Source organism: Phasianus colchicus, chromosome 2 (assembly GCF_987193195.1).
Source record: "Phasianus colchicus chromosome 2, bPhaCol1.hap1.1, whole genome shotgun sequence".
Taxonomy (NCBI): Eukaryota; Metazoa; Chordata; class Aves; order Galliformes; family Phasianidae; genus Phasianus; species Phasianus colchicus.
In genome coordinates, this window is record NC_143437.1 from 8,955,806 (window position 1) to 8,979,557 (window position 23,752).

General features: G+C 42.7%; 2 protein-coding genes across 4 annotated transcripts in view; one reads left to right on the plus strand and one right to left on the minus strand.

The window, feature by feature from the left end:
- LOC116232518 (uncharacterized) overlaps positions 1 to 17,333 on the minus strand; it is a 32,743-nt gene extending 15,410 nt beyond the window's left edge. The window contains exons 1-6 of the mRNA XM_090136748.1: positions 17,323 to 17,333; positions 17,124 to 17,258; positions 16,668 to 16,737; positions 9,887 to 9,945; positions 8,598 to 8,786; positions 7,534 to 7,695 (exon numbers count right to left, since the gene is read on the minus strand). Of these exons, the coding sequence (XP_089992874.1) occupies positions 8,708 to 8,786; positions 9,887 to 9,945; positions 16,668 to 16,737; positions 17,124 to 17,258; positions 17,323 to 17,333 (354 nt within the window). The 3' untranslated portion in view covers positions 7,534 to 7,695; positions 8,598 to 8,707. The remainder of the gene's footprint in view (positions 1 to 7,533; positions 7,696 to 8,597; positions 8,787 to 9,886; positions 9,946 to 16,667; positions 16,738 to 17,123; positions 17,259 to 17,322) is intronic.
- Positions 17,334 to 17,397: 64 nt separating this feature from the next.
- The window catches only part of FBXO11 (F-box protein 11), a 65,097-nt gene continuing 58,742 nt past the window's right edge, over positions 17,398 to 23,752 (plus strand). Inside the window, exon 1 of one of the 3 annotated variants that reach the window (XM_031598866.2) lies at positions 17,398 to 17,925. In XM_031598866.2, coding sequence (XP_031454726.1) covers positions 17,817 to 17,925 — 109 coding nt within the window. In that variant the 5' untranslated portion in view covers positions 17,398 to 17,816. Of the gene's footprint in view, positions 17,926 to 18,503; positions 18,624 to 23,752 lie in introns of those variants that run through there. The other 2 variants (XM_031598856.2, XM_090134703.1) reach the window with 2 other exon arrangements.

Here is a 23,752-nt window from a genome sequence, read left to right on the forward strand (position 1 = left end):
TCTCCTCAGTGTGGCACAGATTGGGATTTTTTGTTCTCTTGATACACTAGAAATCCTGAGTTTTTCCCTAGACAAAAAGATATACATCAGTGTGAGTGAAATATATAAAATCTGGCAGATTGAATGATTATGAAAAACGTTCTGCTTTTTATCAGCTTATTACGTGGATTTGATATTTGGTTCTGTACTGGTTGTATGTCTAGGAAATAAGTATTTCATAAATGCAAATAATCAGAGAAAACAGCACACTGAAATAAATATTCACCTGTTGTACACTGGCACATTCTTCTTAGGAATAGGCTCTTAAATTGAGAGCCTGATTTTTAAGAAGTTGATTTAGAACTTTAAAAACAATTTTAATATATAGAAGTTCTGAAGCTACATACATTGAAGACTGAGATGCTCAGAGACTGTAGTATATGGACTGACTGGTATCTTACAGACCAACATGAAACCAGTAGAATTCTTGTTTGTTTCATTTTATACAGACTGTACTGCCTAGCATCTTGCTCTGAAATTTAGCTGGAAATCAGAGTTAATTCCAAATGGTTTAGAATTATATCCAAACTTTTATACCCAAATTGTATAGGACAAGGGAGAATGGGTTTAGGTTGGATATTAGGAGGAGGTTTTTCACTCAGAGGGTGGCGAGGCACTGGAACAGGTTGCCCAAGGAGGTTGTGGATGCCCTATCCCTGGAGGTGTTCAAGGCCAGGCTGGATGTGGCTCTGGGCAGCCTGGGCTGCTGTTGGCGACCCTGCACATAGCAGGGGGATTGAAACTACATGATCACTGTGGTCCTTTTCAACCCAGGATGTTTTACGATTCTATGATTCAAATGCTTATGGTCTCTCAAATGCTCCTTCCTAGAACAAAAAGACCGAGTTTTAAGCTAGTTGAAAACTTCAGAACAGATTCCAATTGGCCTGATTTTCTTTCAGTAGGATTGATCTGTAATTCATAATTTCTGGCACATCTCCCTAGATAAGCAATATGTCACATCCCTGTTGCAACAATGCATCTGCAGGATTGAATATATATAGCCCTCAAGATACACAGGGATGTTCAGCCTGAGTCTTTAATTTGTAGTTTACCTACGTGTTTATATTTGATTTACCAAACGCTTTTGCATATCTGCTCAACCTTGTTCACTTGGAAAGAGTTCTTAGTGCATGTATTAGAAAAAAAAGAATGGAAAATATAGGAAACTCCATGGAAAAAGATCAGTGAAAAATGCAGAATAACTGTCCTGCACTACTTGATCTCTGAGAAATTTCTCGTCTTGCATTTTGTCACTGTATATTCTTCAAATGCTTAACTAATCAACTAATTATCATTTCTTTGGTTTATGAGAAATAATGCAAAGTAACTGACTGTACTTTGTAAAGGAGTATAAACTACACGCTTAACATTTTTGAGCCATATTGACTCCATGTTCCTTTTGGAGGCACCTAATGGATTTCAGAGAGATGTTTCTAGAGGATGCACAGCACTGACAGATATACTGAAAAACTGCCAAATAAATCTAAGCAGTTCCATATTGGAGGAATTTTTCTTCTTTTTCTTAAAGGCAGAAATTTCAAAGTACAAACTGAATTTGAAAATGCAAGCAAAGACAAAAATGGAAGGCTATAGCCTAAATCCCTAATTCATGACATCCAGACTGGCTATGTCATAATAGAATACTCTCATGTAAAACAGAAAGAAAAGTGTTGCAGAAAGAGATATGCATAAAACTAAACCCTAGTCATATATATTAGTTTATTTCCAAGTTATGGTAACTCATCTACAACAACACCAGAGAAGAATATGAATCTAACACCAACCTTGAGAAAGTTAAGAAGGCCAATCCAATTCCTAGATAATTACCAGACCATGCAATTATCCCTCGTGCTTGAATGAGATGGAGCAAGAGGAGTATTAAATATCCTGAAGGATGTTATGAAGCTTGCCACTTAGTATAACAGAAAGCAGCAGAAGCAAAAAGACTGGTGACACAAGCAGAAAATGAGATGCTTGGGAAAAAGGCTGGTATGGGTAAGTTTTTCTGTGATTCTTCTGATGCCATGTGCATGCAAAAATAAGTAAAGACACTCTGAATCCCTAGGACAGAATCTCTTGATTTCATGCCAATCTGCTCTAACAAAATTGTTTTGAATCCAGTGAGGTTATGTAGGGTAAGGGCAGAAACTGGATGCCTGCTCAGGGAGAAGCTTATAGTTCCCCAGAGGATGACAGGCAATAACACAAATGAAGATTTTGCTCTTTAAACTTAACATTAATAACGCCAAGCTATTTCCCTTTCCACACTATTATAACTAGTTGCTTTTGTTATTCGTAGTTACAATTACTGGTAGTGCATTAGGACTGGAGATCTTGACTGTCATCAGTCCCAATGTGTGCTGTGCAAACACCTCATAAGATGGTGCATGTGGTCTATCTGCCTCCAGAGCTCAGCTTTGAAAAGACAAAGCAACCAAATGGAAGGAGGAGACCAGAGAAATGGGAAGGGAATCATCCAGAGATCACAACTCCATGTCAGGATAGAAATCAAAATGGGACAAGCATCTAGCCCAATGCATTGTGACTCTTTCTCAACAAAACATGCACAGAAATTCCAAGCAGATCCTGTAGCTACACCTTCATTTTGTGATGCAGATCACTGGATCATAGAATGGTTTGTGTTAGAAGAGACCTTTGAGATGATGTAGTTCCAACCCCCTGCTATAGGCAGGCACAGCTCCCTCTAGACCAGGCTGCTCACAGCCCCATCCAGCCTGGCCTTGAATGCCTCCAGGGAGGGGGCATCCACAGCCTCACTGGGCAACCTGTTCCAGTGTCTTACCACCCTCACAGTGAAGAATTTCTTCCTAATATCTAGTCCAGATCTACACTCTTCCAGTTTAAAGCCACTTCCCCTCATCCTGTCACTACGTGCCTTTACAAAAAGTCTTTCTCCATCTTTCCTGTAGACTCCTTCAGGTACTGGAAGACCTCTATAAAGCCCCTCAGAGCCTTCTCTTCTCCAGGCTGAAGAGCCCCAGCTTCCAGCCTGTCCCCATAAGGGAGGCTCATTGGTCTCTCTCATACATACTGTAAGTTACCTATACAACATGATGGATTAAATTTTTAGACTGGTACCTGGTAAAACTTGATCTTGGTTCTCTCCTGTTACACGTTTAATTTTCTGACATAGGCAAACAACTGTTAGTTCCTCCAGCTCCAGCTGAAGGCCATGAATGCCTAGTGAGAAACACAAGAGAACACTGGATACAAGGAACTCCATCCTGAACATCAGCCTTTCATCTGAATGGATCACAAGGCACTTTCAACAGCAATTCACAAGATCTATTCAGCTGCAGATCTGATAACTGAGGTGTGATAACTGGCACATGGTCACTGCAAGACTGCAAAGTGGGACTTTGAGCAGTAATCTGAATACAAATCCTGTGTGCTACCAGGGGTTACAAACTCTGTAATAGCAAATCAGGTGAGTATAATAAGGTGTTGTGGGTTTTTTTGTTTGTTTTTGTTTTTTTCAGATGATTTCAACTGTTTCTTTCATGTCAAATACCTGCAAATAAACCTGAGCACCCTAGGACAAGTTAAAATACATATACTTCAGAGAATATAAATGTTCTAACATTGTTAATCTGAAGCAACTAAAGACGACACATAATTTTAAGGGGGATTCATTTTCTTTTTTTCTTTTTCTCAATTCAAGTCATCAGAATTCTAAAAAAAAGATACTGGAACTTTTTTTCTTCTCCTTGAAAGTGGTACTTTAACATTACTAAACTATTTTCAAAAGAAGGAAGCTTAGTGAGTATACGATCACAATAAGAACAGCAACAGAGACAAATGGCAGCGCTACTGATGCAAAAAAAGAAAAAACAAGCTATTTCCCCTGACTAAACTGAATAATAAACAAAGGCCTTTGAACTGCTAACAATTAATTCACAAATTGTAGGTTTTAGTATTAAATATAATACGCCACAAGAAACTTTCTCACAAAAAAAAAAATTAGAACCAGCCTTAACTCGGCTTGGCTTCCACTATGCATCCCTGAGAGGGGAAATCCTTCTCACGCAGGTGGAAAATAACTGCAAGCTTTGCCCTATGGTGAGTGTGCAAGAGGCTGAGACAGGGTAAAAGGAGCGAGCAGGAAGGATCTGACCTGAAACACAACAGCAGACTTAAAAGGCACCAGTAAATGAAAAGTCATTCCAAGATTAGGGTCTCAATGAAAAAATAACAAAGACGTTTTTTGGTATGCAGCTGAAGATAGATTCCATATGAAAACACTTAAAAGTTCTTATTGATATTTTTCATTCTCAACCCTCTCTGAATAAGTACAGCATATTAAAAAGGAATAAAAGGCATTTTTAAAAACTTCCTGAAATGTAGATGTGGAAGCTACGCAACTGATGTTTTCACTTTTCAAATCAAAAAGATTTTGATGTTGCAATTCCTTCACACTTCTTTCCTTCCATCTGTCTGATCTTGTCCTCACTTCTCGTAAAAATACTACAAGTGAGGAAAAAGAAAACAACTTTGCCTGAAAACCAAACTGACTTACAGTCAGATAATTCAGATGTTCCAGGAGCCTTGTGGAAAATTTTGAGAAAGCACAGAGAAATGTTTTCCATTTTCAGACTCTCCTTAGTACTCAGTTAATCTTTAAAACTCTCTTACTGGGGCACATCTAAGATTTTCAATCCTGGAAAGGACTGTTCTGGATAGTATTTGTTTCCTCTTCTCACAAAACAAACAAAACACAACGACAACAAACCCCCCAAAACATGACAGAATGAATTTAGAACATCATTTTGAGAAGACAAAACAAATGTAAAAAGTGAAAACTCGGTGTGAATTTCCTCAGGTTGCCTAACATCTGTTAATGGTACATCGTATACAAATACATATAATAGATTCAGTTAACAGTAGAAGTACACATGGGAAAAAAATCTATTATTGTGTTGATACATCAGACATTAAAGCCTTCTATCTTAATAAAGCTTGTAGAGTTAAACTGCTTGTGAGTACAGGCTTAGCACCAGCAAGTTGTTACAGAGCACATTAATCTGGGTGTAGAGATGGTCATAAATGGCACACACGCAATCCCTCATTTCTGGCATCTCAGTCAAAAAAAAATAATACCCAAGCTCCCTAGGGTAATTTTACCCTAAAAATTCACTCCTGTCCGAAGGGCTGTGAGAGCCTACCGTCTAATTTCCCCCTCTTTCCAAAACAAATGCCTTCTGAAAACATAGAGCCCAGGCCACTCGCACCCAGAGAGCAGCAATGCAGGAGACCATGTGGGATAGCACCACCTAGTGCCTAATATCACCGTAATGCCACCGGTAGAAAACAAGGGGAATACGAACTCAACGTAAAAGCATGCCATGTCCCATTTAGTTTCGTGTTTTTTGTTTCTTTGTCCTCGGAGATGTCTCATTTTGACCAAATATTGTTATAATTGGGGAAGAAATTTAGTCTAAATTCAAACTATCAGTCTTGTGTAAAACATAATCCTCTTTTAAAATAGGCACTTAATTTCGAATTTGCACTTTCAACGCCCTAAATATGCAGTGTATCTGGGAATCCAAACCACCAAGAAGTCAGCTTTGCAACCATGACTCAAGTGAATAATCATGAGACATCTGTGGGACTCCTTCCAGGAGCAGGAAAAGCAGCATATGTCTCTGAAAGTGCTCAGAGCAGTGCAATTCTGCCAGCTTTATCACGAACCCCCTATCTGCTGGTTGAAGCCTCAGCTTCTGGATTGAGTGCTTCCACGCAAAACAGAATTTTTACCCAGAAAGCAAAATGACTTTCTGACTCTGAAGCTTATGGAATAGCTTGGGAAAATGTAAGATTTTCAATGGCCCAAACTGCAAAGTGCCATAAGCAATAGAGAAGCATATTTTAAAATGATTGAAGATCACTGAGGAAATGTAGGTACGGGTGTCTGGAGGTGGCAGGACCATAGAGTCACAAAATATCGTGAGTTGGAAGGGACCCACAAGGATCATCGAGTCTGGCTCCTGGCTCCACACAGCTCTACCCCAAATCCAAACCCTGTGGCTGAGAGCAGTATCCAAACACTCCTTAAGTTCCAGCACCGTGCCCACCGCCCTCTGGGGCAGAGCCTTTCCCTGTCCCCCTAACACAGCTCCATGCCGTTCCCTCGGGCCCTGTCTCTGTCACACAGAGCAGAGCTCAGCGCTGCCCTCCGCTCCCTGTGAGGAGCTGCAGCCGCCATCAGGCCTCTCCACAACTCCTCTGCTCTGAGCAAACCCAGGGGCCTCGGCTGCTCCTCACACTCCTTGCCCTCCAGACCCTTCTCGATCTTTGTAGCTCTCCTTTGGACTCTTAAACAGCTTTAAGCCCCTTTTTTTTTTTCTTCTTCTTTTTTTTTTTTTTTTTTACTGCAGCACCCAGATCTGCACCTGGTGCTGGAGGTGAGGCTGCACAGCACAGAGGTGCACTCTTGGGTGCAGGTTATCAGGAAACCACCTTTCAGCAAGGACCACCACACCCCAAATTCCAAAGGCTTGCTCCACTATTTCTGAGCCACCCGGTGAAAAATGCTGAAAAAGGAGGGAGAAAGGAAAACTGACAAATGGTATAAACGTGACAACTGTCAGTCATTACAGTGGTATTAAACTGCACAACTTATAACTACAGTGGAACTTTTTCAGTAGAGTAGTGGCCCAAGCATGCATACAGCCACCAGACCACCAGGTATTATCTCACTTGTATTTTTTGTATGGTTCCTCCTAGTGCTTTCATTAAAAATAGAAACTAATGAACAAATCCAGTTTTATGACTTGTCTTTCCCATTTCCACAATGATTCCAGGTTTCCTGGGGTAGCAGGACAAAGCAATCTGAAGCGGCAAAAGTATCCTCATCATTGCCTGGAATGCAGTAGGTTATACAGCTGTAATATACTACAAGAAACAAGTCTTACTGTTTCTGTTGGTATTTTCACCAAGTGAATTTTTCTTTGTTGTTCATGCCACTTGCATCCTTTAGCTTGAAGTCAGTGCAGCCATCTAGACTACATTTTCAAGCAAACGACTTTTGCAGGTTGATCCCACAGTTTGTTCAGGGCAGGGTACAGGCAGATCTCCCTTGCTCCTGGTGGTTCCCAAAAGCATATTTCCTCACTGCATTTTCCATCAGTGCTGCTTTCTCTTTTGCCTGCTTTTAGGGTCAACACTGTGTTTTTCCCCACTCATTAGCAGCACTCTAAAAGAGACTTTCTCTGGATGGGAAATGTTTGGTGAATTTTTAAATGCCATTATTGATTTCACATTAATTTCCTTTATGAACCAGGAAAACCTTTTATGTGAAGCTGTAAAAGCCAAGAAACATATGACAAGCTGTTTAAAAACTACTACCTGGAAGCAGTCAGAATCAACTAATTTATTTTCCTTATTTTTAAGTAAATTCTTGAAATTTACTATATCTCCATTGACTAGTATAATCCATCCTGAAGTACATAGCAAAAAAACTTTGCATTTTACCTGCAGAGATGACTACCTCTTGGACTTCTGCTACAAGAAGGGAGACTTTGCCCAAAGCCATTTTCTTCTTTTCCTCCAGTGGCCCAGGACTACATAGTACAGAATGACTGCCTCTGAATTGGCCCACATCACTTTTGAGGCTTCTGTTTCAGGACATCGAATCTATAAAAGGGCAGGTAATTCTTTCGTATAAGCAACTTCTGTTACATCAATTTATTTCACATCCCATAAATCTGCTTCCGGACACAGATTATTGACTGCTCTTTAGTGAATAACTTTTTTAGTCATTTTCTGGCCTCAGAAAATTACCTTTGAAATATTTTATGCAAGAGTATTCATTATGAACAATCAATGTACTGAAAATGTCAGCACCTTAAGAAAGCATTTTATAAAAGATGAGTAAATTTATATTCACACTCATCTTTCTGTACTTTTCATTCTTCTAAGATGTATGCGTTACATTGGTGTATAATTATATGAATTTGATGACCTGAGTTGAATAATGTCAAAACTGCCTTACTTGTATTTTAGAAAGGGAAAGCAATCAGTTTAGAGCTTTGTTTTCTTTACCATTATTTTTAGATATGACATCTGTCATATCATGCTTGATAGCAACCCAATGTACTTACCCTAGCCTCTTTGTATGCTTAGTCAGAAGCCAAAAACAAATTTGTTCAGATGGAACTACAGACTACGCAGAGGCATTTATGTAAAGCGAGAACATCCTTTGTATCCATTGGAGGGTGAAAGGTTACTTGCACCCACTTATCCTGATATTAAATTTTAAAATGTAGAACAATTTGAATATATATTTTTTTAATACGAAAGGAGAACAGATCATTTTGCTTCATTTAGTAAGGCCTTAAAAATGATTACAATCCAAACACTCTAGAAAGTATTTTAAAGATGCTGCCAGCTAATTAAATTCAGGAGCAGCAGATTCTAATCTACCTTGCAGGAGCATGTGAAGTAACAGTATCAGTCACTTTGGCTGCTTTGCAATGCTGGGAGATTAGAGCACAGGACACTTAGCATGACTAACTACAATCAAGGGTAGCACATACCTCTCCTGGCATGTCACCACACCACACCTGCGAGAAGACAACAGCATGGTCGAGCAGCTGGTTACTCCTTGGCTGGAAGAAAGCCCCTCCAAAACCTTCTTCCCTAAGCTCTAAAGGTCATCCATTGACTTCCTCCTCTGGTTTAAAACATGCTCTCTTCCAAACCACAATATGAATCCCATCTTTATACTGTTTGGAAGGAAAAAGCCACAAGACGACCTATATTCATGAGAGAAAAGGTTACAGACTGGGCTTTATTAGTTCGGTGGTTTTTTTTTTTTTTAATTTTTATTTTTTTCTTCTGAGAAAACTGCTAGCTTTAATACTGAATCTGTATGAGTTTTAGACAAATTTATATTTGGCAGCCCAATTAGAATTGCTCACTAACTGTAATAGAAATATTTTTTCTCTGCATGTGCAGAGAGGATATTTTTCCCTTTTATCTCACAATATGAATGATGAACAGGACAATTCTAATTAAAACCAACACCAAACATTCCATTCCCCAATCCTCATCTTTTTATGTTCCTTCACCAACTACTCTTGCACACCTCCAAAGAATTTGACTCATAAATGCGACTGCTAGCTTCTTTCTCCCACACCTCACAGGCTGAGTTTTGAAACACTGAAGGCATGTATACATAGTCCAATATACTGTCTTGCAACAGAACACAGTCAGCTGTCAAGACACTCATGCAGGCTGTGGAAACTACATAACTGTGATGGCTAGACCTCCAGTATCCACCCAAACATCTTCAGAGTTATGCAAAACTGCTCTGCATGTTCCACAGTCCAATGCTGCCCAAAAATCAGCCACTGCAACTCACATCATGTTGAAAAAGAGTTTATATAAAGAATGTTTGATTTGATGCTTTTTCTCATTCCCAATTTGTTTTCTGCATCATATATCACTAGGGAAAAAAATAAAACTCACACCTTCAACAGAAGTAATGCTACTTACAGATGCATATTTTGATATAAGTTTGGTTTTAGATTTACCTGTTTTTGCCAAGCAATATTTACAAGACAAAGTCATTAACTTAATCACAAACAGAAATAAGATCATCTGTTTGATGGTAAAAGACAAAGATAAGCTATTAAGAAATGGAGATTACAAAACAAACATAATGAACTTCTAGAACAGCATCTCAATCATGCATTTATAGTGACTGACAATAACGTGTACACACAAACACACACACAGTTTCCTTTTATACAACTCCTAATTGGAAAAATCTTTAGAATGTTTGACTAATATTGTCTTATTTAAGTTTCCCTTCCCATCTTACCCACATGAGACTTCAAAATACATGAGAATCTCAGTTTTCCACTTTCCTCTTCTGCTTTGCTGTAAAGAAGAACAGAAACAAACAGCGAACTATTAGAAAATATAAGATCTTCAGTGCCTCAGCAGACCTGGGTTTGTAGTACTGGACACATACAAGTGCAGGAAAGTCAGAATTGATTAAACAAAGTTAGATCTTTAGATGTAACTGTTTTGGAAGCTGTCCTTACAGCGACTATGCTGTCACCTATATCACATAAATTTCTTCAAGGCCTAGATCACACTGACACTTATAATCAGTAGTCAGCAGAGAGGATTTTACAGTGCTATCGATCTCATTTAAACACACGTTCTGAATGGATGATCTCTTCCCCATCTCTGCTTGTCAGCATAAAACTGATGAGAGCCCAAGGCATTAGTCATAGGCAACTGAAGGAGAGAACAGTCCCTTCCATACACAGTGCCAGTTATCCTTTACTGGTTAACTTCGGTGAATTCCTGATTTTATGTCTTCTGTGAAACAAAGGGTTATGGACTTTGATAAGCAAGAATTTAAAAGGAGATACCTGTAGCACGTTACCCTGAAAAATGATTGTATTTTGTCAGTGTTGTCTGTTGCAAAATACTTCCTGTTGATTAGCTCACCCTGTTGAAGTACTGGAATACTTACATGTGAATAAGAGTACAAACAGGAGCATGAATTTCCTCACCATATTGGTAATTGCCAAAACCACGTGGCACCGGTTAGAGTCATCTGGAGGCACTGATCTATCTATTGGACATCCTTTGCCAATATTATCTGCCACTTACCCTCAGCAGTAGGAGGGAACAACCAACATCACCACCACGTGGCAACAAATGGAAACAAAACTGTTTAAAGTCATTAAGCCCATATGCTTTGAGCCATTGTAAGCTGGTTATCTTTAAGTACATGCTTCCACTTGCTGAAACGGATTGATTAGCCAAGAAACACAATACAGTGCTTCATCAGCAGCCCAAAGAAATCCTACAGGAGAGCAGCCACATCCAAGATCATCCCAGAAAAACAGACCTAATGAAACATGGCTTTCACACAAAGGTTCAGGAAGGGGCTAATGGCATGCAATTCCACGATCACAGCAACTGTGTGCAACCCAAACTTTTCACCACACAAGAGCCATGTTTTCCTGCCACATCCCTGCACTAACAGTTATACATGTACATGAAAACTAGCTGCACTTCTAGCTAGATTATTTTTCAACTAAATTACCTCTTTGATCTGCTTAACCATGCTGTTGCATAAATACTAGTTGACAGAACAGGGGACTGGGTAGGGGCAGCAGAACAACACCTGTGAAGAGCAGGCTTGCTTTTTAATGGCAACAACAAATTAAACCCTAACTGCAAAATACTCTTCAGAACATTCAAAAATCCTTTCCGGGGAAATATCTTCCATAAAGCACAATGTTAACTAGACCTTTTTCCTTGCTCATAAGATAAGCCATGACTGATAAACACAACTGAGGCTAAGAAGAACAAGGACCCAACTCCTCTCCTCCAGCTGCCCAACCCAGAGATGGAACAAACTGACACAACATATGCATGTGATGCGTCATACTTATTTACTTTTTCTGATCTGTTGTTGGCAGGCTTACTGCAATTAATCTCACAACCCTTCCACATTTAAATAAGCCCCTCGAAGAACAGGGTACAGTTTTGGAGCAGGAGATCTATAGCAGTGGTCTAACAGATAGTAAGAGTCTTTGTATTCATCGTTAGTATGAAGAACTTGTTTCCACCAGTGAACAAAAAGTTACCAACATGGTAAAGTAGGCAGATAATACTAATAGATTCCACACCCAACCTGCTTCGCTTTCAGTATCTGAAGCAAAAACATTTTACCACTGTATTCACATGCTGATGGTGAGACTATTTCACTTCCACACTTTCAGTTCTTGAGTTCAGGACTGAAGTAGGCACCATCCCTTCATAAACCTCAGAGTTAGCACTGAGGTGCTGAATACCATTTAAGAAGCATCTTTTGGATGCTCTACAATGCCACCAAAACCTGAAAACACTCCCAAGAAAATCCTGAGGCAGGTGATGTTTGTACGCACCCATGGATATGGTTTTGAAACTTGACCAGAAGAGCACTGATGGTGCTTTGAAACTCAGAACACTCTTCCACCGGGATTCTTCAGCAGTTACTTTTTATTAAAAAACAAAGAAAACCTCAGACATCATTCCAACTTCCAAGAACTTTTTATTAGGGCAGAATCAAAATTAGGATGTTAAATAACCAAGTGTGTACTTCCAGAAAATAAAACATTTTTCCTTCTTCCCGAGGTCTTTACTCATTCTGCAGAATCAAAGTTGGTACAGCAACAAACAACACCAAGCACAGACATTCACCCACAAGGCAACCCATTAAGGTCAGCCAAAAATCAAGCTGGATTTCAGGAGACAGAGATTCCAGGCAAATGCAGAGAGTTTTAACAACCATTTAATGTAAGATCAGGAAGACATAGCAGAACCAGGACTCAAAGCAACTGCAACAAAACAGCATTCAGCTGCAGAGCAAGTAAATTCAACCAGCTGTAGACACCCCTATTTCTGAAAGGCTTACTTCTTCCAACCTTATGAGAAACAACCCTCTAGGTTTAAATCCAAATAGTCACCAGTGGGTCAGTCCCAAGTCTTCAAAACAGTATTTTTAGACCAGGTATACATTAACAGCTTATGAAATAGTTAGAAATGATAGGTAGAAGCTTATGCTTCTGAAAGCTGTGATGTGACGCTGTGGAGAAAGCCTCAGATAAAGACTTCTGTCCCTTAGGTTCTATTCCTAGCCCCGCTAATAGCCTAAAAAATTTTTGGGCAAGTTACTTCACCACTTCGTGCCTCATTTTCATCTGTAAGGAGAGGGACAGACACACAGCCCCTTGCAAAGCCATTTGATCTGATTCAACCCCAAGATAAAACCATGATTTCTTCTATTTCTTGTTCAAATCCAGGAGTTGTACACAGCAGAAGGCTCTGTACTGGGCTTTCTGCAACAACCTGCAACAGTGGCCTCAACGTACTACTTTTTCCTCAAATATTAAGAAAGAACCATGGAAAATGCTGTGTTTTCCACCTAATAACAGGTCAGGAATTTCATGTTTTTTCCAGTGTGCTGATTCTGAACAGCCTTAAAGAAATTTAGGCCTTCATAAACAATTTAAAGGCTGTTTCTACTTATCTTCTGTGAACCCCTTAGAAGTAAACCACAGTCCACCATCCAGTAAAATCTGTTATTCTAGACTTGTTTTGATCAATACTCACATCCTCAGGCTAAGCAGGGATCATAACAGGCGCGTCTAACCTGCAGCCCTTATGCAGCCCAGCAGAGCCTGCAAGGCAGCCACCCCCCACCACCACAGCAGCAGCTCTGCCCCACCAAGCAGCCTGACCCAGTCTCAGCCATACACCCATTGCTCAGCAGCAACCAGACATTAATGCACTATTAACAGCGAGCTGAAACCAGGGCATGGAGAGAACAGTGCTAACTCAAATTATGGCAAATAATTTTATGCGTTTTGATACATTGGATAAACAGTCCTCCTAGCAGCAAAAGACATGCAGCCTTGATTTCTGTTTAGATGAGGAATTTGAGAATCAGTTTCAAGATAGCAAAAAACGTCTTTGTAAATTTGCAACTCCATTTTCATTTGACACAAATATATTTTTCAAATGGAATGTACACATTTATAATCAAATAGTCAACTCAAAAACCTGATCATATCTCTTTACCAGATTTTTAGAAGAGAAATACCACTCACTTCACAGTCATGCCTTATTCACGCCATCGCTTTTGGCAGTAGTACATTTGTGAACAACTGCTGTCAACGACAAAGCACAGAAAAGAATGAAGCTTCATAAAAGGACTCCAGTGAGAACCTTGAGAACTCACTGAGAATTGTAACCACTGCCACTGAACCAAACTGATCGATTAGTTTCACAGAAACAAGGTCAAACTTCCCATTAGTTTTATGAATTGTTGCTCTTTTTTGGTTTGAATAGAAATACTAAAAATTCACGTATGTAAGTAACAAAACTACGTTATACAAGTGCTGCTCCAGAAGTAATGCTTTCTGTTTAATTATTTTGGCCCACATGGTCAGAGGTGGATGCTGGTGGGATGGCAGCAGAGGTCAAACTTTTCCACCAATATCCCATTACATGCTGCTGCAGGACAGATGGCAGTGAACAGGCAGTCTGACACAATGACATCTGACAAGGAAGTCCATATGGAACAAAGGGGTCACCCAAATCCTCCACTTAAAAACCAACCCCTTCATTGATACTTGAACATTTAAGGAGATCCAGCAGTGGATGCAAGCAGAGTGAGGCAGTGGGAAGTGCAATTTGCAGTGGCAACAGTAGGTCACGTCTGTTGGTGCAGGTTTTGATGAGCATGGCATGTATGTTCATGGTTAGCATAGTTAACAGTAGTGACTACATTAAGAAATGGCATTTTGCAGGTTAAGAATTTGCTCTATCAAAAAGAGCTACTGTGCTCATTGTATCTGTTGTAGTTCCCAGAAAATAAGAGGCATTGCTTTCAGAGCAACTTACTGCCCAAGGCAATTACTCTTCACTCAGTGAGGGCCAGGCAAGCCAAAAGGTTGGACACTCATGCATTCTAAGATGATTCGGCTGCACATCCAAAGCATTCTCAACACTCTCTGAAATAAGGGTACTACAGAATGGGTACATTAAAGGAAATAAAATAGTGGTGATTCCTGCAGACAAACCTCGTTTTGCTGACTTAACAGTTTAGATAGGCCCACGCTAATTTGTCAACCATCTTACCATCTTGTTTCTTCTCTGTTCTCTACTGAAATCTTAGAAAACTGAAGTTTTAGAGAAGGATTACTTAGCTGTATTATCCATTATCTTCAGCTGATCTTCAAGGTGTTTGTCTTCTTCCCTTCAGAAATCAGCAGAATCAGAGCTGCTCACTTGTCTCTCTGCACATCTCCCTCACAAATAAATAGGAAACCTCGTAGCAGTATTTCCATCACTACTTATGCTACTTCTGTATGAATGAGAAGTTGTCTAATTAGTTAAGCAGTTCCGGCTACTCATAATTAACAACTTACTGCCATCACTAAGCACACTTCAGCATCTCTTTCCACATGCAGAAAGGAAGTTGATCTCTTGGCAGCCAGCTCTTTGTGTACAGAATAGGAAGATGCACATTTGAAATTCAGTGCAGGTTGGATATAGCACAGAACACGCCATGTGTCTGTGGAGCAGAAGGGGGTTTCCTCAAGAAGCTTCATAGCAATAATTAATCCATGAGATTGCCATATACAATTTTTTAAGAAATGACTTGCAAAACTGAAATTACGATTGTCAGAGATAAACAGGATGCATTTAATTCTGTTATGAAAGAAAAAGTATTCCAGTTAAGACTGTTATGAAGAAATTCTGGACTTTCTGATGTCTGAGCTCTTAAAAATGCAGCCAAGATCATCAGAAGAGTAACATCACTATTTTTATAGCCCATGCCTTGTAAGATACAAACAAACACTTCCACACACCACTTTTATACCAATGATTTATTTAGTAACTTAATACAGTTCATCTTATTCAGCATACTTACTTACCATATCAACTCAAAGCACTTTTCACTGTAGCCTTCTAGAGATTGTCCTCAATCTTGACTAAATCAGTAAGACTCCATATTAGATCTGCTCATGAATAGTCATATTTTCCCCCATTCACAATAAGTTTTACTGACTCATATCATTATGTTCTTAACACAAGTTAGCAGCTTAAGAAGCCAATTACAAAATCTGTTTTTATGCCAAGAAATGATTTAGTTTTAAAGTACTTCAAGATCAAGATTTTGACTTCTACGAAGTCTTGCTCTAGTTCAAATTTCACACAATTTTCTTTTAGTATCAGAAGCTTTAGTTGAAAATTAGCTCTCCATCCTTTTGGCTCTTAAAGATGTTTTCAAGAATTTGGGCAGTTCTATGAATGTAAAGTATACTACTGAATAATTTCAGGTAACTTTGAGTCACTAAGAAATCATTTTCTGGATCTTGGAGGAGGAAAGAGATCAACTAGAACAGCTTAACAGAAACAGTTAATTTACTGAAATGCTAGAGAAGTTTCCAGATGTGAAATTCCTTAACTGCGTCACAGTAAATTAGGCACAGTTCTTGAATAGGGATCATTTAAAGCAGTTTCACAATGCTGTTAACATCAAAAAATACTTTGATACCTGCACATCCTAAAAACATTTATCTGCTTAGCCTTGTTATGGCAGATACTGGCCCCAAACAGAGTGACAGCTATTCTCTTTTTCTGTGAAGGTTACTTCACATGCAATAAACCTTATTATTCATCCTCCTCTGACAGGTATAAGAACTCTTTTTCAAGCATGGAAAACAACCCCCCACTGTTCTTTTTCTTCATGGCAACAAAAGATTAAGTCTAAAAAAAGATATTCCTCCATACATGCACTACATATGCACTTGGTTTTTGGACTGACAGGAATTTCAGTCAACTTTTGTTATCGCTGACTTCAGAAGCACAAATATAAACATCTTTAAATTATGACTTCTTACATTTTGAGAGAGCACTCACCTCTTAAGGTTTCACTACATCTTCACATCAGCTTTGATGAACCTCCTGCCTAATGTACTTTTAATTACAAGCATTTGCTTACATTCTACTCCAGCTAACACAGCAGGTGCTGATTCCAGAGGCCTCAAGCACTCAGCTTAAAGCAGTACTACACACTGACCAACCTGCACAGCAATAGAAATCTCTGCAAAGAGAAAGGCGCACTCCTCACTGCTTGGATTTATTAGCAGAACTCTGAAAAGCAAGAGAGCACGGTTTGATTCAGTCATTCTTTCCTGGTTACAAGCCACCAACAGAGCAGCAACACAACAAGCAGAATAAAACAGAAGCCTCATAGTGCATCTAAAAACTCAGCCCAAAATAAACAGCACATTGATATACCAAAGGGTACACAGCCCGTGAAACACACACGGCCCAAATGAAGAAGTTGCTAACAACTCGCCAGGCCGCAGGCACTCTGCACAAACCTAACCCCCACCTCAGAGCCGAGCACACGCGGGTCACCAAGGCAGGACAGACGGACACACAGGACACACAAGGCACACCAAGGCACTCTGGCAGCCCGCTCCCTCCCCTCGTACTCAGGCCCCTCCGAGCTCCTCGTCCCGCTGCTCGCCCACCTGCGTGCCCGAAGGGAGCTCCGCCAAGGGCCCAACGCCGGACCCGGCGGTACAAAGCTCCCTCCGCTGCCAGCCCAGCCAAGGCCTCGGCCGCCGCAGCCGCCATGGCCGCTCGCCCACAGCGCACCGCCCGGCCTCCCCCGCCCGCCCCTTATATCGCTCTCTGCCACCCCACCCCGCGCCGCGCCGCTCGCCCAACCCGCGTCCCATAGAAGCGGCGCGCCGATTGGCCGCCCCGCCGTCGGCCCGCTGTGTGGGAAGCGGCGATTGGCGGAGCGCGGCCGCCAGCGGCTGCCTCCCCGCGAGTGTGTGTCTCCGGCAGTGTCAATGGCTCCTCCTGCCACGGAGCAGCGACGGGCTTGAGACGGGCAGGACCGCGGGGCTCCTTTAAGAGAGGGATTTTCGGGGGGGCCGGGAGGGGGGCGCGGAGCCGACGTCCCCCGCAGGCAGCGCTCGGGAGACCCAGCGGCTCCTCTGCCTCCGAGCGAGCCGGGGAGCGGCGGCGGCGGCGGCGGGACCCGCGCCCGGAGCCCCCTCCTTCCCTTCCCTTCCCTGCTGCCCGCTGCGGCGAGCGAGGCGAGGCGAGGCGAGGCGAGGCGAGGCGGCCGCCCGCGGCTCCCTCCTTCCTCCCGACGAGGCGCCGGGTGCCGGAGGCTTCCCCCCTCCCCTCCCGCCACCCACACGAGTCGGCAAATGAACTCGGTCCGAGCCGCCAACAGGAGACCCAGGCGAGTGTCCAGGCCGCGCCCGGTGCAGCAGCAGCAGGAGAGGAACAACGCCGCCGCCGCCGCCGGGGATCGGGGTAAGCGCGGCGCCGAACGCGGCCTGCGCGGGGCCGGTGGCGGAGCCGGGCCTCGCCGCGGCAGGAAGGGCCCGGGCGGCTTCACCCCTGGCTCCCGCTCAGGCCGCGCTTTGTTTGGCTCGGGCTCTGCCCGGCCCGGGGCCGTCGGGCCCCGCCGAGAGAGAGAGAGAGGGAGAGGGAGGGAGAGAGGGAGGCGGGGGCTCGGCTCGGCCCCGCGCTCCCACGCCCGCCGCTGAGGGGAAGGGGGGTGGGGGGGCCGGGGGGGAGGGAGCGATCGCCGCCGGCCCCCCGGGAGGGAACGGGGCGAGACCCCCCCCCACCCCTCCCCCCGTCCCTCAGGGCCGCGCCGCCATCGCCCGGCGGGGGGAGAGCGGCCGGGGGCTGCGGGAGGCGGGGAGCCGGCGCCGGGCACCCCGGCGGAACGCGGCCCGGCGGCGTTCTGCGCAGTTCGGCGGCCGCGCTTCGGTTGGGGGCGCGAGGCTGGGCTCGGCTCGGCTCGGCGGCCGCCTATTTACCGCCTCTTCGCCGCCGCCCCGCCGCGGCCCTGGGGCGGCCCCGAGGCGGCCGGAGCGGGGCCGCCGTCCCCTCGCTCCTCGGCCCTGCCCGCGGGTCCGCCCGCCCCGCTGGGGCCGGGGCCTAGCGCCGAACGGCGGCGATCCGAGCCCGGGGAGGGAGAGCACCATTGTCTGAGGGAGGAGGTGGGAGCCCTCCCGTCGCGGAGGCCGGCGAGCGGCGGCGAGGCCGATCCCTCGGGCCCGGGGCCTCGGGCAGCGCCGGTGCTGCCGGTGCGCTCGGTGCCTTCCACATTTCCTCCGCATTTATTTATTTATTTGGAGGCGAGATGGGGGTGGGATCGGAGGAGACATTTTGCATGGCTTATCTGCCGGATGGGGCTTTAGCGTTTCTGTGCGGCGGCTGTCACGGCTCCCGCACGACGGAGGGGACGGGTCGGGTCGGCGGTGCGGCTTCAGATGCGCAAATGTCTTGGTAAAATAAAAGAAACAGCCCCTCATTGTCAGGCGGCCGCCTTTTGTTTGAGTGTCGGGGCTATCGCCCGGGGAACGCGGCGTTTAACCGCGCAGATGCGTCACGAGAAATATCTCGGCGCCTCTCCGGCAATCAAAGCGTTTTAATCGAATGAAGTAAATACGATTTAATCTGAGGAAGTATTTTTAATTCTGCGTGCCTCTCCCCTCCCCTTCCTCCCCCCGCCCTCTCTCCCCCCTCTCCCCCCCCCCGCACACATTGGTCAGAGCAAAGAATGTTCCCCAGACCGGAGCGGTGTATGTACCAGAGGATGTGATGTCTTATGCCCAATTATGGGGCTTGTGTAAATCTTCCCAAATCTTCCGTAATTATATAATTAAAATGACTTCTCTGCTAAGCTGACATTAAAAAAAAAAAAAAGGTACTTCCTCCTCTCAATGACACACACGGAGGGTTTTCATCGTTGTTGTTCCATATGCACAATGCAGGTTTTTTCTCGGCCCCCGAGCTCGCTTTTTATTTCCAACAGATGAAAATAACGATTTCTAAAGGCGTTCGGATCGCCGTGCTCACAGGTCAAACGCTGTGATTGTTCAGCTTTCCGTTGCACTACCTGTGTCCGACTGCTCACATGGTACTAATTTGCTACAGATACAGACAGAAACTTTTCCTGATCAAATAGGAGGCTGCGATTTCTTTGCGTTCCTCTGACGTTCTGTGGAATTCTGCGTTAACTTTTTTGTTCTCCCTTGCGTTGTTACTGCTGTTTACCACTCAGTGGTGGTAACTGTTTGCCAAAATTCCTGTTCCATATGGGTCGCCACTGCTCACTTTTTCCTTCCGTTTTTGAAGGTCAGTTGTGCTGAGGTCTGACTCCTCAAAAATGCATGATGAGCATTGAGGTCTTTTGTGTTGGATTTATTTACGTTTAGGGTCTCTCCAGTCCAGTTCCTGTCCTCATCTAGAAACTCTGGAGGCCTGATCCAATCTCTCTGGAAGCTGGTGCCAGTTTTACCTGTGACTTTGATGGCTTTGTGCAGGGCTGTAACTGTAAGGGATGATGAATAATGCTGCTAAATTAGAAGCCAATATGCTGGGGTTAGACTATACCACACAAGTGCTGACTTCTTTTCACCTTTATTCCCAAACAATGTAGGTCACCTTAAAAAGACTGTAGAAAAGAAGCAGTACAAGTTATTAGTAAAGGATCTAAATTAAACTCAGATGTAAATTTGGATAAAAAAGATTTTATTAGATAATGTGAGTGTGCTTCTGATTAAATGAAAAATATTTTTTGCTATAATTAATTCTTCTCCTCCTTCATATCTGTAAGGAGGGGCTTATAAATACCTTGGAACAGAATTTGTAATGTAGCGCATGGTTAATCTTTGGAACTTCTTGTTGTTTCATGTCAGCAAAGCAGATTGCTCAGTAGAATGTGTGCTAGATCCAGAACTTTATTTATTATTTGATGCTGCACTAGTGTTTTGCAACTGTGCAACAGCTGCCAAATTTTCACTATTGGTTAAAAACTGAGAGTTATGGCTTGTGTTATTAATACATTGCCAGGAAAAAATGCTTTAAAACCCCTCCATCAAAGGTTCCCTGTCAAGGTTTAAAATAATATAATGCTGTGTTTTATAATTCAAGGTTATTCTTACTTTATATATCTAGTATGAATAATCTAATGAACGTATATTCATGCTGTCTGTGTTATGCATTGATAAGTAATGATTTTGTGCCTGTATTCTGATTGCAGTGGAGAAGGGACATCAAAAATGCATACAGATAAAAATTTTTCTCCCCTAACCTTACTGTGTTGTATAGCCAAGATAAGATGTCATCAGGATATTCTTCCCAAGATGTTTTGCCTTATGTTCCGCCGTTCGCACCTCCTCCATCTAAATTAGCCACTCTGGCTACACTCTGCTTCTTCTGCTTTACCTTCTCCCTGCTGATCTTTCCCCAGGCACCAGTGGGGCTGCCAATGGTTTGTTCTGTGGGTCTGGAATTCTGCACAATGAATCCAGTATTTATTGATGGATCCTTTGACTTTATTGAGGACAATGGTCTGTCCAAAGGGAACTCTGCATCGGGTGATGTCTGTGTTTAAATATTCCCATGTTTGCTTGTAGTGCCTTTTTTATTTTATTTTTATTTTTAATAATCTTGAGGATGTAGGTTTAGTTACACTTTCAGGAAAAAAAACAAGATCTGACACTTTAAAAAAAAAAAAAAAAAAAAAAAGCCAGAATGCAGCTACACTTAACCAGAAAGCTGTAACATTCAATAGTTTGCTTTTTCTGGTTTCTAACCTTCTCAAAACGAGAAATCCATGAATGCATATGTGCTTCTTTATAACACCAGCACATTACTGGATGTGGTACTAATGAGGCTCTGAGATTTATGTCCAGCATTAAGTGTTTTCAGGATTGTGTCTTGCATGTTGTTAAGTACCACGTGTGCAGTGCCATGGCAGCTGGGGCTACCGAGCTCCTGCTTCTTTCTTTTATATTGTGTTGGTGTCCATGTGACAAGGCAGTGAGCAGGCTCAGAGCTAGCTGTGCCAAAAAGCAACTCCTTTTTTTCTTTCACAGGTGTATTTTTGGCAGGAGTTGCCAGTAGAAGGGAAGGGACAATGCTGAATGCCTGTGGGTGTGGTGGGACTGTGGCTGCTCTGATTTAGATTGGGTTGAGCTAGGTCATTGCTTGTGGAGTTGGTGCATGTGGAGCACAGCCCATACACCTACTTTACAAGTTTGGTTTTTTTAAATTTTTTAGATTCTTTTCTTTCCCTCCTTGATCTGTTTTCCAAAGAAAACAAGACTTATACACCCATGCAGTCTGTCTGTCGCTCTGCAGCTTCTGAACTTGTTAGCCCATTTCAACCAGATTTAACAAAGGAGTGTGAAGTTCTTAACTTTTGTGGAAATAGGCAGAGAGAGAAGACAATGAGGGAAAGACAGTTATAACTTACACTTTCTGCCCATGCCAAGAAGCAACAGCCAGCTGGCCTGTCAGCACACAAGGTAATTGAATTAGTCATTTGTCTGCATGGGGGACACGAGTGCTGGAAGTACTGGGTGAGAGAGTGGGTTAGGCTGTGTAAGGCACAAACATGTAGAAACTAAGCTCCAGTAGATCTCTTGCTCACACAGCTTGAATTTTGTAACGTCAAGATAAATATCTCAGGAAACTTAAGGAGTCTTTCTTTGGGCCTGTTTCCAGTGTGTGTATATAGGTGCGTGTGCAATTATTTTTTAATAGATGCACCAAAAGCGATACGTTGGTGCGTGCTGGGCTGTAGCAGTAAAGGAATTAAATGACTCCTATTCTGAAGCAGATACCCAGACTTGTATCAAAATAACTAAATTGGTTTCAGTTTTTTTAGGATCATCCCTAATGGCAAGAAGTCAAGAAGTCAGCATCAGTTGCTCCAGGTGGAAAGAAATCTAATACAGGTTTTTCCATATTCTATAAAGGAGAATCTTAGGCTGTGAAAAGATGTGTTTAGCTATGGGTATGTTTTTGCAGTGAAAAGTTCCCAAAGTCTGCCTTTCAGAAAAAAAAAAGAGAATTTATGAACTCAGTACTGCAAGCATTACTGCTCCTTCTCAAATCCTGATCCTGCATCATGCATGTGAAGGAGTTGTAGTCTTCTACTGTTGTCTTTCTTATGGGACAAAGGCCTAAATTTAGGCCAAAGCTTTTCTCATTTCTGGAAAGATCAAGTATATTTCTTGCTGGTAATAATGCTGGTTGTCCCTAGTTTTGGTATATCTTGGTCATTTATAAGAATACCAACAACTGTTCTAGTTTCCCAGAAATAGCAAGTGTTTTTGAATTTTGATTCTTGGCCTTGTGGTAAAGTAACCAATGTCTCCTCCATGAATCTGCTTGATATCTCTCTGTTTGGAGGAAGGTCATGCTCTGTGTCCCTTTCCTGCTCCGCTGCTCCCTGGGAGCTTCACAGGGGTGGAGTGCACCACAGCTGTCCTGTGTGTGCCAGGCTTTTATTGCAGGACATTAGGCGTAATAAACACGATAAGGCACTAAATATGCAGAATTTAATGCATACACATGGAATTGGAGTACTGTGAGTGTTCTGTTAGCTCAGCAGCTGCCCAGGAATGTCAGGCTTCCAGCTTACTTCCCCTAGCAGCTTCCTCACCAGCATTGTGAAGCTGGGGTGTCCAACAAGTGCCGATGTGCATATGTTTGTTGCACTTGCACACTGGTATGGAATAGGGGAGGTGAGGGGCTGTAACTGCAGCAAGAACAGCTCCCTGGGTCACCACTGCTCTGCCTTACTTCTACGAAGGAGGTTGCTGGGAGAGGGCATGCTCCAAGTATGTTGCAATGTTGGTCGCCTATGGCACAGCTTAAACTTCCTTCAGCAGCAGGTGGCTGTGCACTGCTTGATCTGCTGTACAGAGGAGGTGGTGTGTTTTTCTGGGCTTCCCTGAAGTACATGGATTCAGTGTGTTTAGCATTGTATGTTATAACATCAGTTAAGGAAGGTAAATCAGAACTGTGTCGGTAATAAGACAAGGAGACATGATTGAGCTAATAGGAATTTAAAAAATTGAAGGTTTGGTTTCAGTTGATTTGTCATTACTTAATCTTCTTGTGTTTGCTTATTGTTTAGTTCTTACGATTGTTGTCATTTTTGCTTATGTGTTGTTCCTCTGTTGAATGCTTGAAAAGGAGGGATGGTGTCCTTGCTAATTTTTATTATTATTCATACATTATCTGGAGGTATCCTGAAGTTTGAATTTAAGTTCTTTGCTTCTTGATGAACTGAACTGCTGGGGGAAGGAAAAAAAGTAAACTAAAATAT